Here is a 17574-nt window from a genome sequence, read left to right on the forward strand (position 1 = left end):
CCCCCCCCCCCCAGCGCCCTGCACCCTCAGTGACTGCCGTGTGAAGTGTGCTGAGAGGAAAATGGCGCACAGCTGCAGTGCTGTGCGCTACCTTAAGAAGACTGCAGGAGTCTTCAGCCGCCGATTCTGGACCTCTTCTTGCTTCAGCATCTGTGAGGGGGCCGGCGGCGTGGCTCCGGTGACCATCCAGGCTGTACCTGTGATCGTCCCTCTGGAGCTTCATGTCCAGTAGCCAAGAAGCCAATCCATCCTGCACGCAGGTGAGTTCACTTCTTCTCCCCTCTGTCCCTCGTTGCAGTGATCCTGTTGCCAGCAGGAATCACTGTAAAATAAAAAACCTAAGCTAAACTCTCTAAGCAGCTCTTTATGAGAGCCACCTAGAATTGCACCCTTCTCGGCCGGGCACAAAAATCTAACTGGAGTCTGGAGGAGGGTCATAGGGGGAGGAGCCAGTACACACCACCTGACCTGTAAAAGCTTTACTTTTGTGCCCTGTCTCCTGCGGAGCCGCTATTCCCCATGGTCCTTTCAGGAACCCCAGCATCCACTTAGGACGATAGAGAAATTAGGCTTGATTTTTGTGTGAAAAGAGACTTCACTTTCTTGGAGTCTGATTTCAAATACTGTTATTCTTTATCAAAAAAGAATATTTCCAACAACAAAGATAAGACTCCAGAACCTTCCTGGATTCTGAATCAGCTTACCATGTACATAGCCAACCTGCTCTGCGAGCTGCTGCTTCTGCAGCTGCTATCTGAGAGGCAATTGTACCCATATCCGCTTATCGCTGCCTGTTTGATATGTATTATGGAATTTTTGCTTTCTAGATGCCATTGAAAGATCCCCTTTCAATGCATCAGCCCAGGCTGCCACTGCCTATCTGAGCTGAAGCCAAGGCTGGCATAATGATTGTCCCAGACAAAAAAAAAAAAAAATGGTCTTTAGAAAACCATTGAGTCTTCTATCCGTGACATAATTTATTTATGTTGAAAACAAAAATAATGTAGATTTTTGCAACAATTAAAGACAGGCATTCCCAACCACGGTCCTCAAGGCACACCAACAGTGCAGGTTTTAGTGATATCCAGGCTGCAGCACAGATGGTTAAATCAAAATAGCTCAGCTACTAATTAAGTCACCTGTTCTGAAGGCTGGATATCACTAAAACCTGCACTGTTATGGGCCCTACACATTTAAAGATCCGCCGCCGAGCTGCCCGACGGCGGATACGGCCGACCCGGCGGCGGGGGGGCAGTGGCGGGGGGAAGTAAAGTTTCTTCACTCCCCCCGGCTCCATTGAAGTGCAGGCAAATATGGACGAGATCGTCCATACTGGCCTGCATGCACAGCCGACGGGGCACCAGCGATGAACGAGCGCGGGGCCGCGTATCGTTCATAGCTGGTGACTCCACACTCAAAGATATGAACGTTATCTCGTTCAATAATGAACGAGATCGTTCATATCTTTGAGGATTATCGGCCAGTGTGTAGGGCCTATTAGTGTGCCTTGAGGACCGTGGTTGGGAATGCCTGATCTAAGATCTGCTGATCTACTTAGGAAGCCACTATTATTAAACAGTCCCCAGCTGGACGAGGATAATTGGAATTTCATTTCCTGAAATTCTAACTTCCTATTGGGCGTAACCCAACATCCTTTCCATCAGCTGTTTTGGGACGTTTAAACACAGCTGCCTTAGTTTCTAACACAGGCTCTGCTGCTCCTGAGGATAGAATGGCTTACCTAGCACTAATTAGCTCAGGTATGTCCACTGAGCTGAGACCTGCCGAAGTGCAATGAGTCCTCAGCTAAACATGTGTAGACTGTGAAGATGTTGTATTATGTCTATGTGATTTACTTACCATCGGCCTTTCAGCCTGCCTTTGTTAAGAGGCTGCCATTCCCTAGGTGGATCACCTCAGAATGAAAGTTGCATGTAAGGGTTAATAGGATAACCTATCACCTATAGGAGCAAGCATTATCTGAGCAGCTACATTAGATAATGTCTGTGCAAAGTTGCCCATGAAGGTTCACCAGAACCTGTGCCTGCCTCGGTTACTTAAGAGGCTTTGGAGACAACGATTTTGCACATAATCCCATTGAACCAGTCCTGATAGGTTAACCTAGCTTTGCAAGACAACATGAAAAGAGTGTTGGTGCTGCTGTAGAAAGTATTTTCCTCACCTTTGCCGCTCTTAGACATGATAAATAAATCACACACCTTTACAGTGTTAGTACACAATTTGTGACCGTAATCACTTTAAGATTTGTTAAAGTGACATACAATCCGACCCTACCCTGCTTTGCACCAGCACTGAGGATCGGAATACACAGAAAAACTGATGGTTTATTATAGTAAAGTCAGTAATCACACTAGCAGTCAGTCACAAGTTATACATTAGTATAATAAGCAATATGAGCACATAATCAACTACAAATACATTACAAGTATGTAGGAGAAACATATTACTGCATTACCTTATATAGGAATTTTAAACATAATCAGTTGCACAGCAAAAGAAACCACAGCAATAGTTATCAGACTCATATTCATCAGGCACTTTATCTAACTATTCGTACTCAGGGTAGATAGACTTAGTGCTGTATTATCCGGCTCAGTAGAGTGGGATATAGGGAGACTCAACCCGCTTCCAGGACCGATCAATAAGTTTGCGAATGCTGAGTGGATCCAGACGCTAATAGTGTACACAATCGCTCCGTGAACCTATAGTGAAACCAGACGCCCAAATGAACACTGACGCACCAGTCACACAGCCTCCTAAGCTGCGACTGGGTCCCCTTAGTACACAGCGTCTCGGACGGAAGCGGGAAAGCAGTTCATGGCGGAAGACTCAGAGGAAACTGGTCATGAACCGGGGGAAAGGGGCGATCAGGGAAGCGCCCGACTCCGCACTGCTGACATCAACCCTAGGGATCGCGGCCTCATACTACCCCTGGAGCCTATTATCCCTAAGGCCTAGCGCTGGTGCACTCTCGGTGGCAGCCGCATCTGCGACTATTTGGTAGTCTCCTCCCAAAACAGTGTCCGTGTTCACCCTCTAAGTGGAATGTATGCCGTACCTTCTCCACATGCTCCGGCCACAGCCTAGTAACGTCTGCTGTATCTGCTAGTTTTATCCGACCCAGATGCCCGCCAAAACAGCACTGTACTCGTGGGTAAGCATTGTCACGACCCGGCGGGGAGTTGTTGGGGCGACTCTTTCTAAGGTACGTATAAGACGCTGCTTAGAAAGATCACTCAGAAAAAATAGTAAGACTATAAAAATAAAATAAAAAAGCTTATGGCTGCTAAAAACCAGCAGCCCTTAGGCCATGGTCCGGCTCCTGCCGCACCAAACAAAAAACTGATTTGCCTGAGCCAGGAGGCGAGGATATATGGACGGGCCCGTTGCATGCTGGGAGGCCGAAAAGCTTTGACCGTTTGGTGCAAATCCGCTGTCGCTCCACTATATCTCAATGTATCCTGTGGATACCCTGTGGACCCTGCAGGAAAATATTACAATTTACTTACAGTACCTGGACCTAGAACTGCAGCGCGTTGAAGGTGGCTCCTTGGGTATTAACGCTGAGCAGGTTCGGGTGGCAGCATATAATGAGTCAGTGTGACTCATTGTAATGCTGTCGGCTGAGGGCCACTTCACTGTGGCAGGCCCGGTGCAATTCACTGGCTGCTCCGCCGCTAGTTCCACCTCTGATAGTAGTGTAGTACATTCACCCAACTAACTGGCCAATGGAAGTAACAAAATCAATGTAACATGAATAAGGACAGAATGCTCCTCACTTCCCTGCAGACAACTGCAGCCCCACTCACATAATTAAGACAGTGTTCTAATGCTATCCCTTTTGCATATAGTACATTCCTGCACACGGCAGCAAAGCTGGCATGCAAGTCATACACACACAAATTATATATATGTATATATATATAAAAAACACATTACACAGCTTTCACCATTTCTATCAAATAGGCTTGACTTGCTCTAAATGTATGTTGCTACATTACAATGCAATACCAAATGATTAACGAAAAACGTTACATATAATCAAAATTAAGCAATATATTATAATTAAAATTATGGATTTCATGTAATTGTATTTCAATACACAATCAAAATAGGGATCTTTCCTTCCAATGCTGTAATCCTGGAGGAGTAGACAAGATCTGCCACGCAGCAGCCATCATCCATAACTATAAGACAAAGGTTTCATCATGAAGACAATCTATCACTTGCCTCATACACCGGATCCAACATTCTTGCTCTGAGTTTTGAGCTTCCGGTTTTCATGCCGGACACCAAAATTGTGTCACCCTGTTTTGCAACTTTCTCCATTTCTGTGATATAGGATGGAGGTACATAGGTGGACTCCAAAAACTTAAGGATTCTGCAAATGACATTCAAAGTTCACTTTCATAGCATTTCACTTAAGACATAAAATAATTATTCACAGGAAATTAATTTTAGAATGGGGAGTTTTTGTTATACTGTATATTGACTTTACTTTCTCCACAACTGACATGTTGCTGACGCATATGAATGAATGACATACTTGGCGAAAATTGGGCAAAACACCAGTTACAAAGGTGTCCTCCTACAACTATCCTTTTTGCAGGCATGAGAGCTCTTGAGCAACCAATGAATAGCAATTCCCTCAAATTTTAATTTCAGTACTTATATAGGGGGGTCTTCAATTGATTATGGTACATTTTACCATGAACAAAAAAAAAAAAGGCTTTACCACGCAATTATTGCCAGATTTTGTTATTTGGCAATTCAATTAATACTCTTTTTTGAGGTGAAATTCACCCACTATCGTGCAAAAACACAGAATCCAGGATAAATTCCCAGATCCATGTGTTTTCGCAATTGCGGCCGTGAAAAGCAACACTTACTGCAGATTTGGTGAAGCAAAATCCCCAATAGTGCCAGCTATCAGTGATAAAACTGCTAATTGAACTCCCCCCATAGTGTACTACGTACTTAGGATTAGTTTCTTTTGGCCACAAAGCAATCAGTATAATGTTGCATACACAGCAAAGTGACACATGGGACAGATCACTCCTATCAGACCTGTCTTTTGCCTTATCATACAGACTGCATACTTTTCCTTCATCTTACTTTACTTCTAAGTGTACTAGGAACTTATGCTGACCATAGACCTTGTATATAAAACTCACCATCAGACAGACCAATTATCTGACATTGCCATACCCATGGCTGAATGGTTTACCAGACACAAACCATGGCTGAATGGTTTATCAGATTATATGGATATGGACGATCTTATAATATCTGAAGCCACTAAGTGTATGGAGTTTAGTGTTATCTTGGGATCCTGGCTCCTGTTCAAAGAATCTCACTCCTATTTAGGCCACACTAGTGGGACTTAAATACTCCTTCTATGATCTAATCAGAATGGATCCAACAAGCCCTATTAAATGAGTGGCCAATTCCGACTGTCAGATTTGTCCGTTCCCGGTTTCCTGTCCTGCTGCTGCTGTCAGCGGCTGCCAGGTGCGCTGTCTGCGGCAGGCGGGGTGCGCTGACGGTAGTGAGGAGCCTGGCCGGGGGTACGCCCTGCTCAATACAACTTTTTTCAAAGTCGGATTGAAATTGTCAGAAACGGGACCAAAACCTGTCAAATTTGGTCCCGTTTCCGACAGAAGCACGCGGATCGGCGGCTATTCCGCCATTCCACATGCTTTCATACAACAAAAAGCCGGGGATTGAATAGGTCGGAACCCCTTCCAATCTGAAAAAGTAGAAAACTGCAAGACGGCACTTTTGGCAATACAGACCAGCAGCACTTCCTAATATCCTTCCAGACCTCCGGCAAGGGGTTCTCCAGTAGTAACATTGTCTGTTACCACCTACTATATTGACCCCTCGTCTCATTTCTACCTTACCCTATCCTTGGTTCCTCAACCCCCTATTGTGTTGTTCCCCCCCCCCCCCCCCCCTCCCATGTTACCTTCTTCCCATTCCTTGCATCCTTCCTACCCTCCCTCTTTTCCCCCTTCCCCTCCTATTTGCCTGGCTCCGGTGCTCAACCTGTACCCAATTGCTCAAACTGTTCGTGGGACACCTGGACTCCACTGCTCCACCTATTTTTTCTGGACCGGTGCCTCTCCCTATGTGAGCTGTTTTGGGCAGTACTGTTTTGTCTCCATTTGAACGCTGTCCTGCTTCCCCACTCCAGGGTATGTCTACTGCCTGTCCCTTCTGATTTAGTTACAAACCAAACCAACATCTGACCACTTGTTTCAACAAACCGGCTGCTATATCTGGCCATTACCCCTCTTGTCTATCACTGTACTCTACCACTCCACGCAGCCCCCCTATCAGCAGTTGTTTTATGTGGACTGGGCCGCCCTCCCCCGGCCGATATTTATTTCCATTATCAGTTCTCATTGTGTTAACACTGCATATTTTTATTTTTGTGAATTATTTACTGTGGGATAATTTTCATTGTATATTACTCACTGTCTGATCTGTATGAGCACTGGTATTTGTATTTTCCATGCTGTGTTAGCTCATAGCGTCCCCGGAACGCTTTCTTTTACTACCTTGCCCACCCACAGTGTTCGGCCGCCAGCGACTGTCCCTCCCTCCTCTTTTTTAACCTTTTTGAGGTATAGGATGTGATTCACATGTTTTTTCATATGTAACCCCCTTCTGGGGACTACTTATATGTTTTAACCTTTTACCATTGTATCCTACCCGGATTCCCTTTGCTGTATAGTCCACCTGCCTCCTATTGCCTATCTCTGAAACATTACACTCATTCGCTTCTCAGAGGGTATGGATAAGTTTGTTGATAAGACCATGCCTCCTAAACACTCCACCTACTCTAATAAAACTGGTATAAATAAGGCTCCCTCTCAAAAATCAACCCCGCCCTCTCCAACCTATCCACTGTGCTCCTTCACCGCCCTTTCACCACATAGAATCTCATCTGCAGCCTGATTTCCCCCTCGAGGAGGGTGAGTAGCCATGTCATCCCCGTCCCCTAATTCTGTTACCTCCCTCCCCCCATCTCCATTACAGATCCTGTCCTGGAATGTTGGTGGGCTAAATACACCTATTAATTGCAAAAGGGTTATTACCCACCTTAAACGCTTTCACCCCGACATAGTATACCTTCATGAGACACATTGGATCTCTACTAAGGAGAACTCACTAAAAGCTTCCTGGATTGGCACGTGTCTCGGCCCCCTTTAGACCTAAGGCGCGAGGGGTGGCTATTCTCTTTATAAAGGGTCTACCCCTGTCCATTCTCTCGCAAACTATAACCATGATGGCCGTTACATAGTTATGGATGTTGAGTTATATTTTACGAAATATACCCTGGTCAATATATATGCCCCGAACCTAAACACACACCACTTTCTTCAAGATTTAGGGCATCTTTTGCAGTCGACACAATTACCCCCTAATACTTGGTGGGGACTTCAATTTGGTGGAAGACCCCTCCCTGGACAAATCCCCTTCACCCCCTCGACTTGTACACATGCGACTTACTGCCTTCAGACATGACTTAAACCTCTCTGACCCTTGGCGTTAACTGAACCCATCGGATAGGACCCATACACACCTGTCCTTAGCCCATGGCTCTCTCTCCAGACTTGACAAGATATACATAACGGATGACCTAATGACGACTGTTCGGCGGGTTGATATCCATGATATTCTCATGCTCCAGTGTATCTAGCCCTTTCCCATCCACAGATGCATCCCACCGACCGTAGATGGTGATTCCCCCTATTATCTGGCCCAATCGGATGACTTTACATCTTATCTCACGCAACACTGTACTAACTGTATTGATGATAACCTGGAACACTGGGACCGCCCGGCTCTTTTTTGGGAAACTTCAAAAAGCAGTTATGCGGGGACACATCATTCGTTATGTTAATTGATTGACGCTATATTTTTGGGTAGGGCTAACCTCCTAAAGATGGTGGCAATACCACGTTTATTGTACCCTATCCAATCGTTACCGATACTTTTGACCAGCAAATGATTCTCTCCTTATTAATTCATAAATTTATCCGGAAAGGTGCCAGAGCTATAATCGCTTTAAAGAAACCTCATCAACCAAAACACAAGAGCCCTCATTCCGAGTTGATCGCTCGCTAGCTGCTTTTAGCAGCATTGCACACGCTAGGCCGCCGCCCTCTGGGAGTGTATCTTAGCTTAGCAGAATTGCTAACGAAAGGTTAGCAGAATTGCTATTAAATATATCCTTGCAGTTTCTGAGTAGCTCCAGACCTACTCCTAGATTGCGATCACCTCAGTCCGTTTAGTTCCTGGTTTGACGTCACAAAACACGTCCTGCGTTCGGCCAGCCACTCCCCAATTTCTCCAGCCACTCCTGCGTTTTTTAGCACACTCCTGGAAAACGCTAAGTAACCACCCAGAAACACCCCTTTCCTGTCAATCACTCACCGATCAGCAGTGCGACTGCAAAGCGCCACTCAAGCAACAGCAAAACTACTAAGTTTTGTGTTAAATAACTTAGCGCATGCGCGCTGCGTACCATGCGCATTTTGCACCAAACCGCAGCATAGCGAAAAACGTCAACGAGCGAACAACTCGGAATGACCACCAATGGTGGAATAAATTTCCCGGATATTGTTACCTATAACCATGCAGTTCTATTACGAAACCTCCATGATTGGATTTTTAAATCGTAAGTTTACACTGACACTTCCTAAGAACAAAAAAACTCTCTCACTAACTGTGGTCTCACTTGTTTTCTTCATACACATGATCATGATAGATCAGATACGGTCTAATCCACTATTGTGGACGACTAAACGGTTATGGCATATATTGCACCATAAACAGAACCTTAACGCATATTATTCGCTTCATTTACCCTTCCTTCGTAATCCCAATTTTCTTGATGGCATGGCTGCTCACCCCTTCACTGCGTGGAGTTCAGCTGGTTCCCACACTTTACGATCGTTTGTCTCTATTGACCAGGAACGCTTTCTAACATTCACAAAATTGACTTCTAAGCACCCTGAGGTGGGTTCCTGCCCACTAACGTTCTTACAATTGAAGTTTTACGCATCACATGTGCTGCAACATTTTTCAAACACTGATTGGAAAAAACTCTTTGAATTCCCTTCGGACCATTCCACCCCCTCAACGTAGAGCTATTTCGATTCATTATACTGCCTTGAGGGACATTATTGATAATGCTAACACACCGGGGGGTATGTCAAAATGGTTACATTATTTCTCTTACGTCCTAGAGGATGCTGGGGTCCACATTAACACCATGGGGTATAGACGGGTCCCTTGGGAGCCATGGGCACTTTAAGAGTTTAATAGTGTGGGCTGGCTCCTCCCTCTATGCCCCTCCTACCAGACTCAGTTTAAAAAATGTGCCCGGCGGAGCCGGTCATAGCTAGGGGAGCTCCTAGGAGTTCTTTTAGTTTTATTATTTTATTAAAGAGAGTTAGGCACAGGGAGGCTGCTGGCAACAATCTCCCTGCTTCGTGGGACTTGGGGGGGTTAAGGCCCCTATCTCCGCTGACAGGACACTGAGCTCCTGAGGGTGTCGATCGCAAGCCCCCGAAGCAACCGCTCGCTCCCGCAGCACTGCCGCCACCCCCTAACAGAGCCAGAAGACGTCGGTGGTCAGTAGGATGCCGGCGCCGGTGAAAGAATAGCGGCATCAGGGTGGGAGCGCAGCGATGATGCTGCACTCCGGAGGGCTCAGAGCTACTGTTGTGCGGCACTGTAAGGGGCACCCTGGGCCAGCGCAATACCCTTACACTGGTCACAGAAGCTATCAGGAACACTGTACTGCTGCTAGCAACCATTACCTCAGGCCAGTATAATCTCTAGAAGTGCGGGAAGGTGCGCCATTTTAGGGGGTGGAGCTTCTCCTCAGACCGGATCCAGCACTCACCAGCGCCATTTTCTCCCTGCAGTTCAGACCACAGAGACGCTGACAGGGAGCGCTGACCCTCCACATAACTCCAGCTATCCTGTGCGGTACCAGTGGGTTATAGAAGGGGGGGGGGGGGGGGGGGAGTGTTTAATCACATTAGTGTACTGTGTAGTCTATTAAGGCTACTCAGTCAGCGCCAGGCTTTTATCCTATAACTGCCTACTGGGGCGCTGTGTGTGCTGGCTCCTTATACTCTGTCTCTCTGAAGGTACTTGGGGGAAACTGTGTCTGACATTTTCGTGTGTGTGTGTGTGTGTGTGTGTGTGTGTGTGTGTGTGTGTGTGTGTGTGTGTGTGTGTGTGTGTGTGTTTATATCTCAAATTACTATGTCTGGGGACTCTGTATCTTGTGCTGCAGAGTATGTAGTCTATTCCATGTACACAGGAATGCAATATACTGTCTCAGCCTTCTGAATCCGAACCCAAGTGGGTGTCTACTATTAAGGGAATCATATCCCAGATTTCATGTAGGATTGCTCATAATGAGACTGAAACACAGGTTTTGAAAATATCTGTAGAGGTTGTCGTATTCTGCTCCCACTACTTCCTCAAAATCCCCTGGTATATACCCAAAAAAGTGTGCTCTTGCTCAGATAATGCAAGTCAACACGGATACAGACTCTGATACGGGAAACGACGATGGGGATATACCGGGTAGGGGGCATCCTTTGCTAAGGGGGTGCAACTCATGATTGAGGCCATTCGGGATTTTTTACACATTGCTGACAAGGTACCTGAACAGGTTGAGGAGGCTTACTTTACAGACAATAAGAAAGCCTCCCTTGCCTTCCCTGCATCTAAGGAATTAAACGCATTATTTGAAAAATCCTGGGAAAACCCGGGGGGGGGGGGGGGGGGGGGGGGGAATTCCAGACCCCAAAGAGAATTTTTTATTGCTTTTCCTTTCCCTGAGGAGGATAGGAAAAAGTGGGAAAAACCCCCTATAGTAGACGCTTCTGTATCTAGATTGTCTAAATAGGTGGTTTTACCTGTACCTGGGTCTACCGCGTTAAGAGCTGGCAGACCGCAAGATTGAGACTACGTTCAAATCCATATACACTGCTTCAGGCGTGGCGCTACGGCCCACTATTGCTTGTGCATGGATATCTAAAGCCATAGTAAAGTGGTCAGGCACATTACTACAGGATTTAGATAATATGGATAGAAGTGTTCTTACGTCACATACAGGATTCTGCAGGTTTCATGGTGGAGGCCATGAAGGACCTTGGTCATCTGAATGCACGGACATCTTCCATGGCTGTCTCGGCACGCAGGGGACTCTGGCTGTGCCAATGGTCTGCGGATGCGGAATCCAAGAAGAGTGTGGAGAACCTACCCTTCACAGGTCAGGCTCTGTTTGGGGAAGCTTTGGAAGAGTGGATTTTCACAGCAACCGCAGGTAAACCTTTCTTCCCTCAGCCACTCCTACAACGAGGAAATCTTATCCTACGTCTACAATGCAGTCCTTCCGGACCGCAAAGGTTAAAAAGTCCAAGCCCCCTTCCACTTTCTTCAGAGGTAGTCGGGGAAAATCCAGGAAACCTACACCAACAGGTTCGCAGGAACAGAAGCCTGGTTCTGTTTCCTCAAAATCCTCAGCATGACGGTGGACCTCCAAGCCTAGAGATCGGGCAGGAGGGAGCACGTCTAAAAAATTTCAGTCAGGTCTGGGCGTCATCAGGCCTGGATCCCTGGGTACAAGATATTGTGTCCCAGGGGTACAGACTTGAGTTTCAAGAACTCCCACACCACAGATTTTTCATATCAGGCTTACCAGCTTTGCTGACAGAAAGGGCCATCCTACAGGAAGCCATTCAAAAATTGGAAAAGGCAAATGTAATTGTTTCAGTACGACCTCATCTGGAAAACAAGGGTTACTACTCAAACCTCTTTGTGGTACCGAAACCGGACGGTTCGGTCAGACCAATATTGAACCTGAAATCTTTAAACCCCTATTTGAGGGAATTCAAGTTCAAGAGTCTCTGAGAGCGGTGATCTCAGGTCTGGAGGAGGGGGAATTTCTGGTATCCCTGGATATCAAGGATGCGTACCTCCACATTCCGGTTTGGCCGCCTCATCAGGCTTATCTCAGATTTGCACTGTTGGACTGTCACGATCAGTTCAAGGCACTGCCATTTGGACTATCCACGGAACCGAGGGTGTTCACCAAGGTAATGGCAGAGATGATGCTAATCCTGTGCAAGCAGGGAGTGAACATAATTCCATATCTGGACGATCTGCTGATAAAAGCATCTTCCAGGGAGAAGTTGTAGCACAACATTGCTCTCACAACTAGACTACTCCGGGATCATGGATGGATCCTGAATCCTCCAAAGTCGCATTTGGAGCCGACAAGGAGATGGTCTTTCCTAGGGATGGTCCTCGACACGGAAGTGCAGAGGGTGTTTCTACCGGTGGAAAAAGCGTTGGTTATACAATTAATGGTCCGGGATGTCTTGAAGCCAGCCCGGGTATCGGTTCATCAGTGTATTCGCATTCTGGGGAAGATGGTTGCCTCCTACGAGGCTCTACAGTACGGTAGATTTCATGCACAGTCCTTCCAACTGGATCTCCTAGACCAGGGATGGGGAACCTTCGGCCCTTCAGCTGTTGTTGAACTACACATACCAGCATGCCTTGCAACAGTTTTGCTATTTAGCCATGCAAAAACTGTTGCAGGGCATGCTGGGATGTGTAGTTCAACAACAGCTGGAGGGCCGAAGGTTCCCCATCCCTGTCCTAGACAAATGGTCGGGATCTCACCTACACATGCACCAGAGAATACGTCTGTCGCCGAAAGCCAGGATTTCACTCCTTTGGTGGCTATAAATGCCTCACCTTCTCGAAGGCCAAAGGTTCGGGATTCAGAACTGGATCCTTCTAACCACGGATGCAAGTCTCAGAGGTTGGGGAGCGGTCACCCAAGGGGAAAACTTCCAAGGAAAGTGGTCAAGTCTGGAATCCATACTTCCGATAAACATTCTGGAACTAAGAGCAGTGTACAACGGACTTCGACAGGCGGCACATCTTCTACAAGATCAGGCCATTCAGGTGCAGTCGGACAATGTAACGACGGTGGCCTACATAAACCGACAAGGCGGAACAAAGAGAAGAGCTGCAATGTCAGAGGTGACAAAAATCCTCCTCTGGGCAGAAGAGCACGCGCTGGCCCTGTCGGCAATTTTCATTAAGGGTGTGGACAACTGGGAAGCGGACTTCTTCAGCAGACACGATATCCATCCGGGAGAGTGGGGCCTCCACCCCAAGGTGTTCACAGAGGTGAGAAGTCTTTGGGGCGTACCTCAAATCGACATGATGGCCTCCCGCCATAACAAGAAGCTTCGCAGTTACTGTTCCAGGTCGAGGGACCCACAGGCAGTGGTGGTGGACGCCCTGGTAACTCTGTGGTTCTTCCAGTCAGTGTATGTGTTCACTCCACTTCCACTCATCCCAAGGATTCTCAAACTTATAAAGAGAACAAGAGTTCAGGCGATCCTCATTGCTCCGGACTGGCCAAGAAGAGCTTGGTACGAGGATCTTCTGGAATTACTGCTGGAAGACCCGAGGCCTCTTCCTCTTCGAGAGGACCTTCTGCAACAGGGGCCTTTTGCTTTTCAAGACTTACCACGGCTACGTTTGACGGCATGGAGGTTAAAATCCAGATGTTAGCTCGGAAAGGCATTCCGATCAAGGTTATTTCTACCCTGATCCACGCTAGGAAAGGAGTAACGTCTAAACATTACCATTGCATTTGAAAAAAGTATGTGTCTTGGTGTGAATCCATACAGTGGAATTTCAACTTGGACGGTTTCTCCTCTTCCTGCAAGCAGGTGTGGATGTGGGCCTACGTTTGGGCTCTATAAAGGTCCAGATTTTGGCCTTGTCCATTTTCTTCCAGAAACAATTGGCTTCCCTCCCTGAAGTTCAGACTTTTTTGAAAGGGGTCCTGCACATCCAGCCTACCTTTGTGCCTCCTACGGCACCTAGGGATCTTAACGTGGTGTTGCAGTTCCTGCAATCTGATTGGTTCGAGCCTTTACAGGAGGTTGAGGTCAAGTTTCTCACTTGGAAGGTGGTCACACTGTTGGCATTAGCATCTGCTAGACGTGTGTCTGAATTGGGGGCTTTGTCCTGCAAAAGCCCCTACTTAATTTTCCATGAAGATAGAGCTGAGGTCAGGACGCGTCAGCAATTTCTTCCGAAGGTTGTGTCGGCTTTTCATATCAACCAACCTATTGTGGTGCCAGTGGCTACTGACTCCTCAATTATTTTAAAATCCTTGGATGTTGTAAGGGCTTTGAAGATTTATGTGAAGAGACCTTCTCGTCACAGAAAGTGTGACTCCCTTTATGATCCCAACAAGGTTAAGTGGCCTGCTGCTAAGCAGACGATTTCTCGCTGGATCAGGTTTACTATCCTGCATGCTTATTCTACGGCAGGCTTGCCTACTCTACTCGTAAAGTGGGTTCTTCCTGGGCGGCTGCTCGGGGTGTCTTGGCTTTACAGCTTTGCTGAGCAGCAACTTGGTCAGGGTCGAAACACGTTTCCTAAGTTCTACAAGTTCGATACCTTTGCCTCTGAGGTCCTTCAGTTTGGTCAATCTGTTCTGCAGGAGCCTCCGCGCTCTCCCTTCCGTACTGGGAGCTTTGGTACATCCCCATGGTACTAATGTGGACCCCAGCATCCTCTAGGACGCAAGAGAAAATAGGATTTTAATTACCTACCTGTAAATCCTTTACTCATAGTCCGTAGAGGATGCTGGGCGCCCGCTCAGCGCTTCGTTCTCCTGCAGTTGTTACGTGGTTCGGTACTACCTTGTTACTTGGTTAAGTACTGCATTGTTACTAGAGATGAGCGGATCCGGTTTTACTCGGTTTTACTCGGTTCTCAAAACCGAATCTTATTGGCTATCCAAAACACGTGACATCAGTGAGCCAATAAGATTCGGTTTTGAGAACAGAGTAAAACCGAGTAAAACCGAATCCGCTCATCACTAATTGTTACTTGGTTAAGTACTGTTGTTCAGCTGTCGCTGACTTGTACAAGTTAGTTGTCTTGGTTTGCCTTATGTGTGAGCTGGTGTGAATCTCACCACTATCTGTGTATTTCCTTCTCTCGAAGTATGTCCGTCTCCTCGGGCACAGTTTCTAGACTGAGTCTGGTAGGAGGGGCATAGAGGGAGGAGCCAGCCCACACTATTAAACCCTTAAAGTGCCCATGGCTCCCAAGGGACCCATCTATACCCCATGGTACTAATGTGGACCCCAGCATCCTCTACGGACTACGAGAAAAGGATTTACCAGTAGGTAATTAAAATCCTATTTTCCCGACCCTATCGATACCAACCCTGGAGAAAGCTCTACTATATTCTCAAAAAACCCTGTCAGCCAGCATGTATGTATGGAATTGTTCCTAAACACATACCATACCACGAACCTATCACCACTCAAGATGTTATCATATGGGTACCTCGGAGAGCCATGCCTGCCTGCATGCGCTGCTAACAAGAGGAAGCTAACATTTTTCACTGTTTATGGGCTTGCCCTATGGTCAAGTGTTTTTGGCATCTAATCCACAGAAACGCGGAAGCCAAACTTCTGAACCATGTACCGTTCACTCCGGAGTGAGCAATCCTGGGTGTATTTGACCCTTCCCAACTAATTACTCCTGAAAGCAAAAAACTCCTACTCGCACTGAGTGCAGCAGGGAGGAAGACTATACTACAGGGTTGGTTGGATAGCACACCTCCGCAAATACCTCTGTTCCTGTCCAAGCTCAACTTAAAAATGGATTGGATGGAAACACTATTGCAAAAAGATAAGCAGGTGGAACGGTTCTTTACAATGGGGGAATCATATATAGATACGCTAACTCTCTGTCAAGCAACAACTCCAACATAGCTTAAAAAACACTGTATGGTACCTAACAAAAATTGCTGTGGGTGAACCACCGATTGCTTTACTTTGATCACTCCCAGGCTTCAAATAATCTGTGCAAAAATATATTGCTCATTTCTAATATGTACATTTTTTTTGTAGAACATCCTGACACTACTTTTGAGTTTCAAAGATAAATATTAGGTTAAAACAACAAATAAACCACCTATGTCGACTGTTGATTGTTATTCTGTTTTAATGTCCAGGACAACCCAGCCTAACGTAACGCTGTTTACGGTTGGTCTTTTTGTTTTTTTCTCCTGTGATGCATTTGATGATACCTCAATAAAAATATTGGGGAAAAAAAAAAAATTATCATCATTTTCAAGTGCAGCTATTATTATGTAAACCTGTGTGCAGAATGCATCTTTTTGCTGTTTTGGAAAGGTGGATTTTTTTTATTTTTTTTATTGACCGTTATTTATAGAAGTGCACATATATCACACAGCATTTTCCAGAGAATTCACACAAGTCCCTGCCCCAGTGGAGCTTACAATCTATATTCCCTAACACATGGACACACAGGGCTTCATTTGTTTTCAGAATCCAATTAACCAACTAATGTGTGTTAGTAGTGTGGGAAGAAACTGGTGCACTCGGAAAAAAACACACTCAAACTCAAGAAGAACATACAAACTCCACACATATTGTTTCCCTCTGGAATATAACTATAACCTCATGACTGCAAGGCAGTAATGCTCTAACCACTATGCCCAATTGGTTTTTAGATCACATTCTTGCAGTTTCTAAAGTATCTCTCTCTCTCTTACCGCAATGTATTGTGTGAATCTGAGTATCCTTCCACTTCTGCATCCTTCACCACTGTCCAGTCAAAGGCTATTCCAGCTAGTGTGCTGAACGTGTTGCCTGCAGTTAACCAGAACATGTTACATACATGTATACATAAATATATTAACAGATAACAGGTCAGACTGATTCTTTACCTTCAGAGTCCAGAGCTTGTATTTTTAGCTCCAGCGGCGATTCCTCCAGATAAAGTTCCCTCGTGGTTGATATAATATGAACCTCGTTAATTATATCCACAATCGCATCGCACCGTAGGACTTGGCCAGTAACTGACAAAAAGAGAAAAAAGAAAAAAAAAAGGTGTAGAAACACTATTGAATAATAAAAAAAAAAAGATAATCTGCTCATTTACAAGGTCATAATAAGATAAGTAAAATATAACTTTACAAGTGAAAGTAGCACACATGCTTATTATGTAAACCATCATCTAACAAGAACATTTCACAACTTACAGATATTATACTATGAGCTTGATTCACTAATAAGTGATATGTGCTCTACAAAACCTGCATAAGTCTAAAGTCCTGCACAGCAGATCAGGGACAACCACAGTCCTCAAGATACACTGACAGTCCTGGTTTTAAGGCTAGCCATACTTGAGCACAGGTGGCTTAATTAGTACCGCCGTTATTTTGATTATCTGTGCTTAAGCATAGATATCTTTAATACCAGGACTGTGTGTGCAATGAGGACCAATGTTGGTAAATACTTCTGTAGATGAGCATATGAGGAGACCCCCATCAGTTGTAGTGTAGGTGGGGGATCATGGACAGGTAACTACAGGTTGAGTATCCCATATCCAAATATTCCGAAATACGGAATATTCCGAAATACGGACTTTTTTGAG

The 17574-nt window shown here is 45.8% G+C and overlaps 1 protein-coding gene across 1 annotated transcript in view; it reads right to left on the reverse strand.

The window, feature by feature from the left end:
* The window catches only part of NUP210 (nucleoporin 210), a 390084-nt gene that overhangs the window by 301079 nt on the left and 71431 nt on the right, over window positions 1-17574 (reverse strand). The window contains exons 3-5 of the mRNA XM_063940607.1: window positions 16865-16996; window positions 16691-16787; window positions 4252-4402 (exon numbers count right to left, since the gene is read on the reverse strand). Coding sequence (XP_063796677.1) covers window positions 4252-4402; window positions 16691-16787; window positions 16865-16996 — 380 coding nt within the window. The remainder of the gene's footprint in view (window positions 1-4251; window positions 4403-16690; window positions 16788-16864; window positions 16997-17574) is intronic.

Source organism: Pseudophryne corroboree, chromosome 9 (assembly GCF_028390025.1).
Source record: "Pseudophryne corroboree isolate aPseCor3 chromosome 9, aPseCor3.hap2, whole genome shotgun sequence".
Classification (NCBI taxonomy): domain Eukaryota; kingdom Metazoa; phylum Chordata; class Amphibia; order Anura; family Myobatrachidae; genus Pseudophryne; species Pseudophryne corroboree.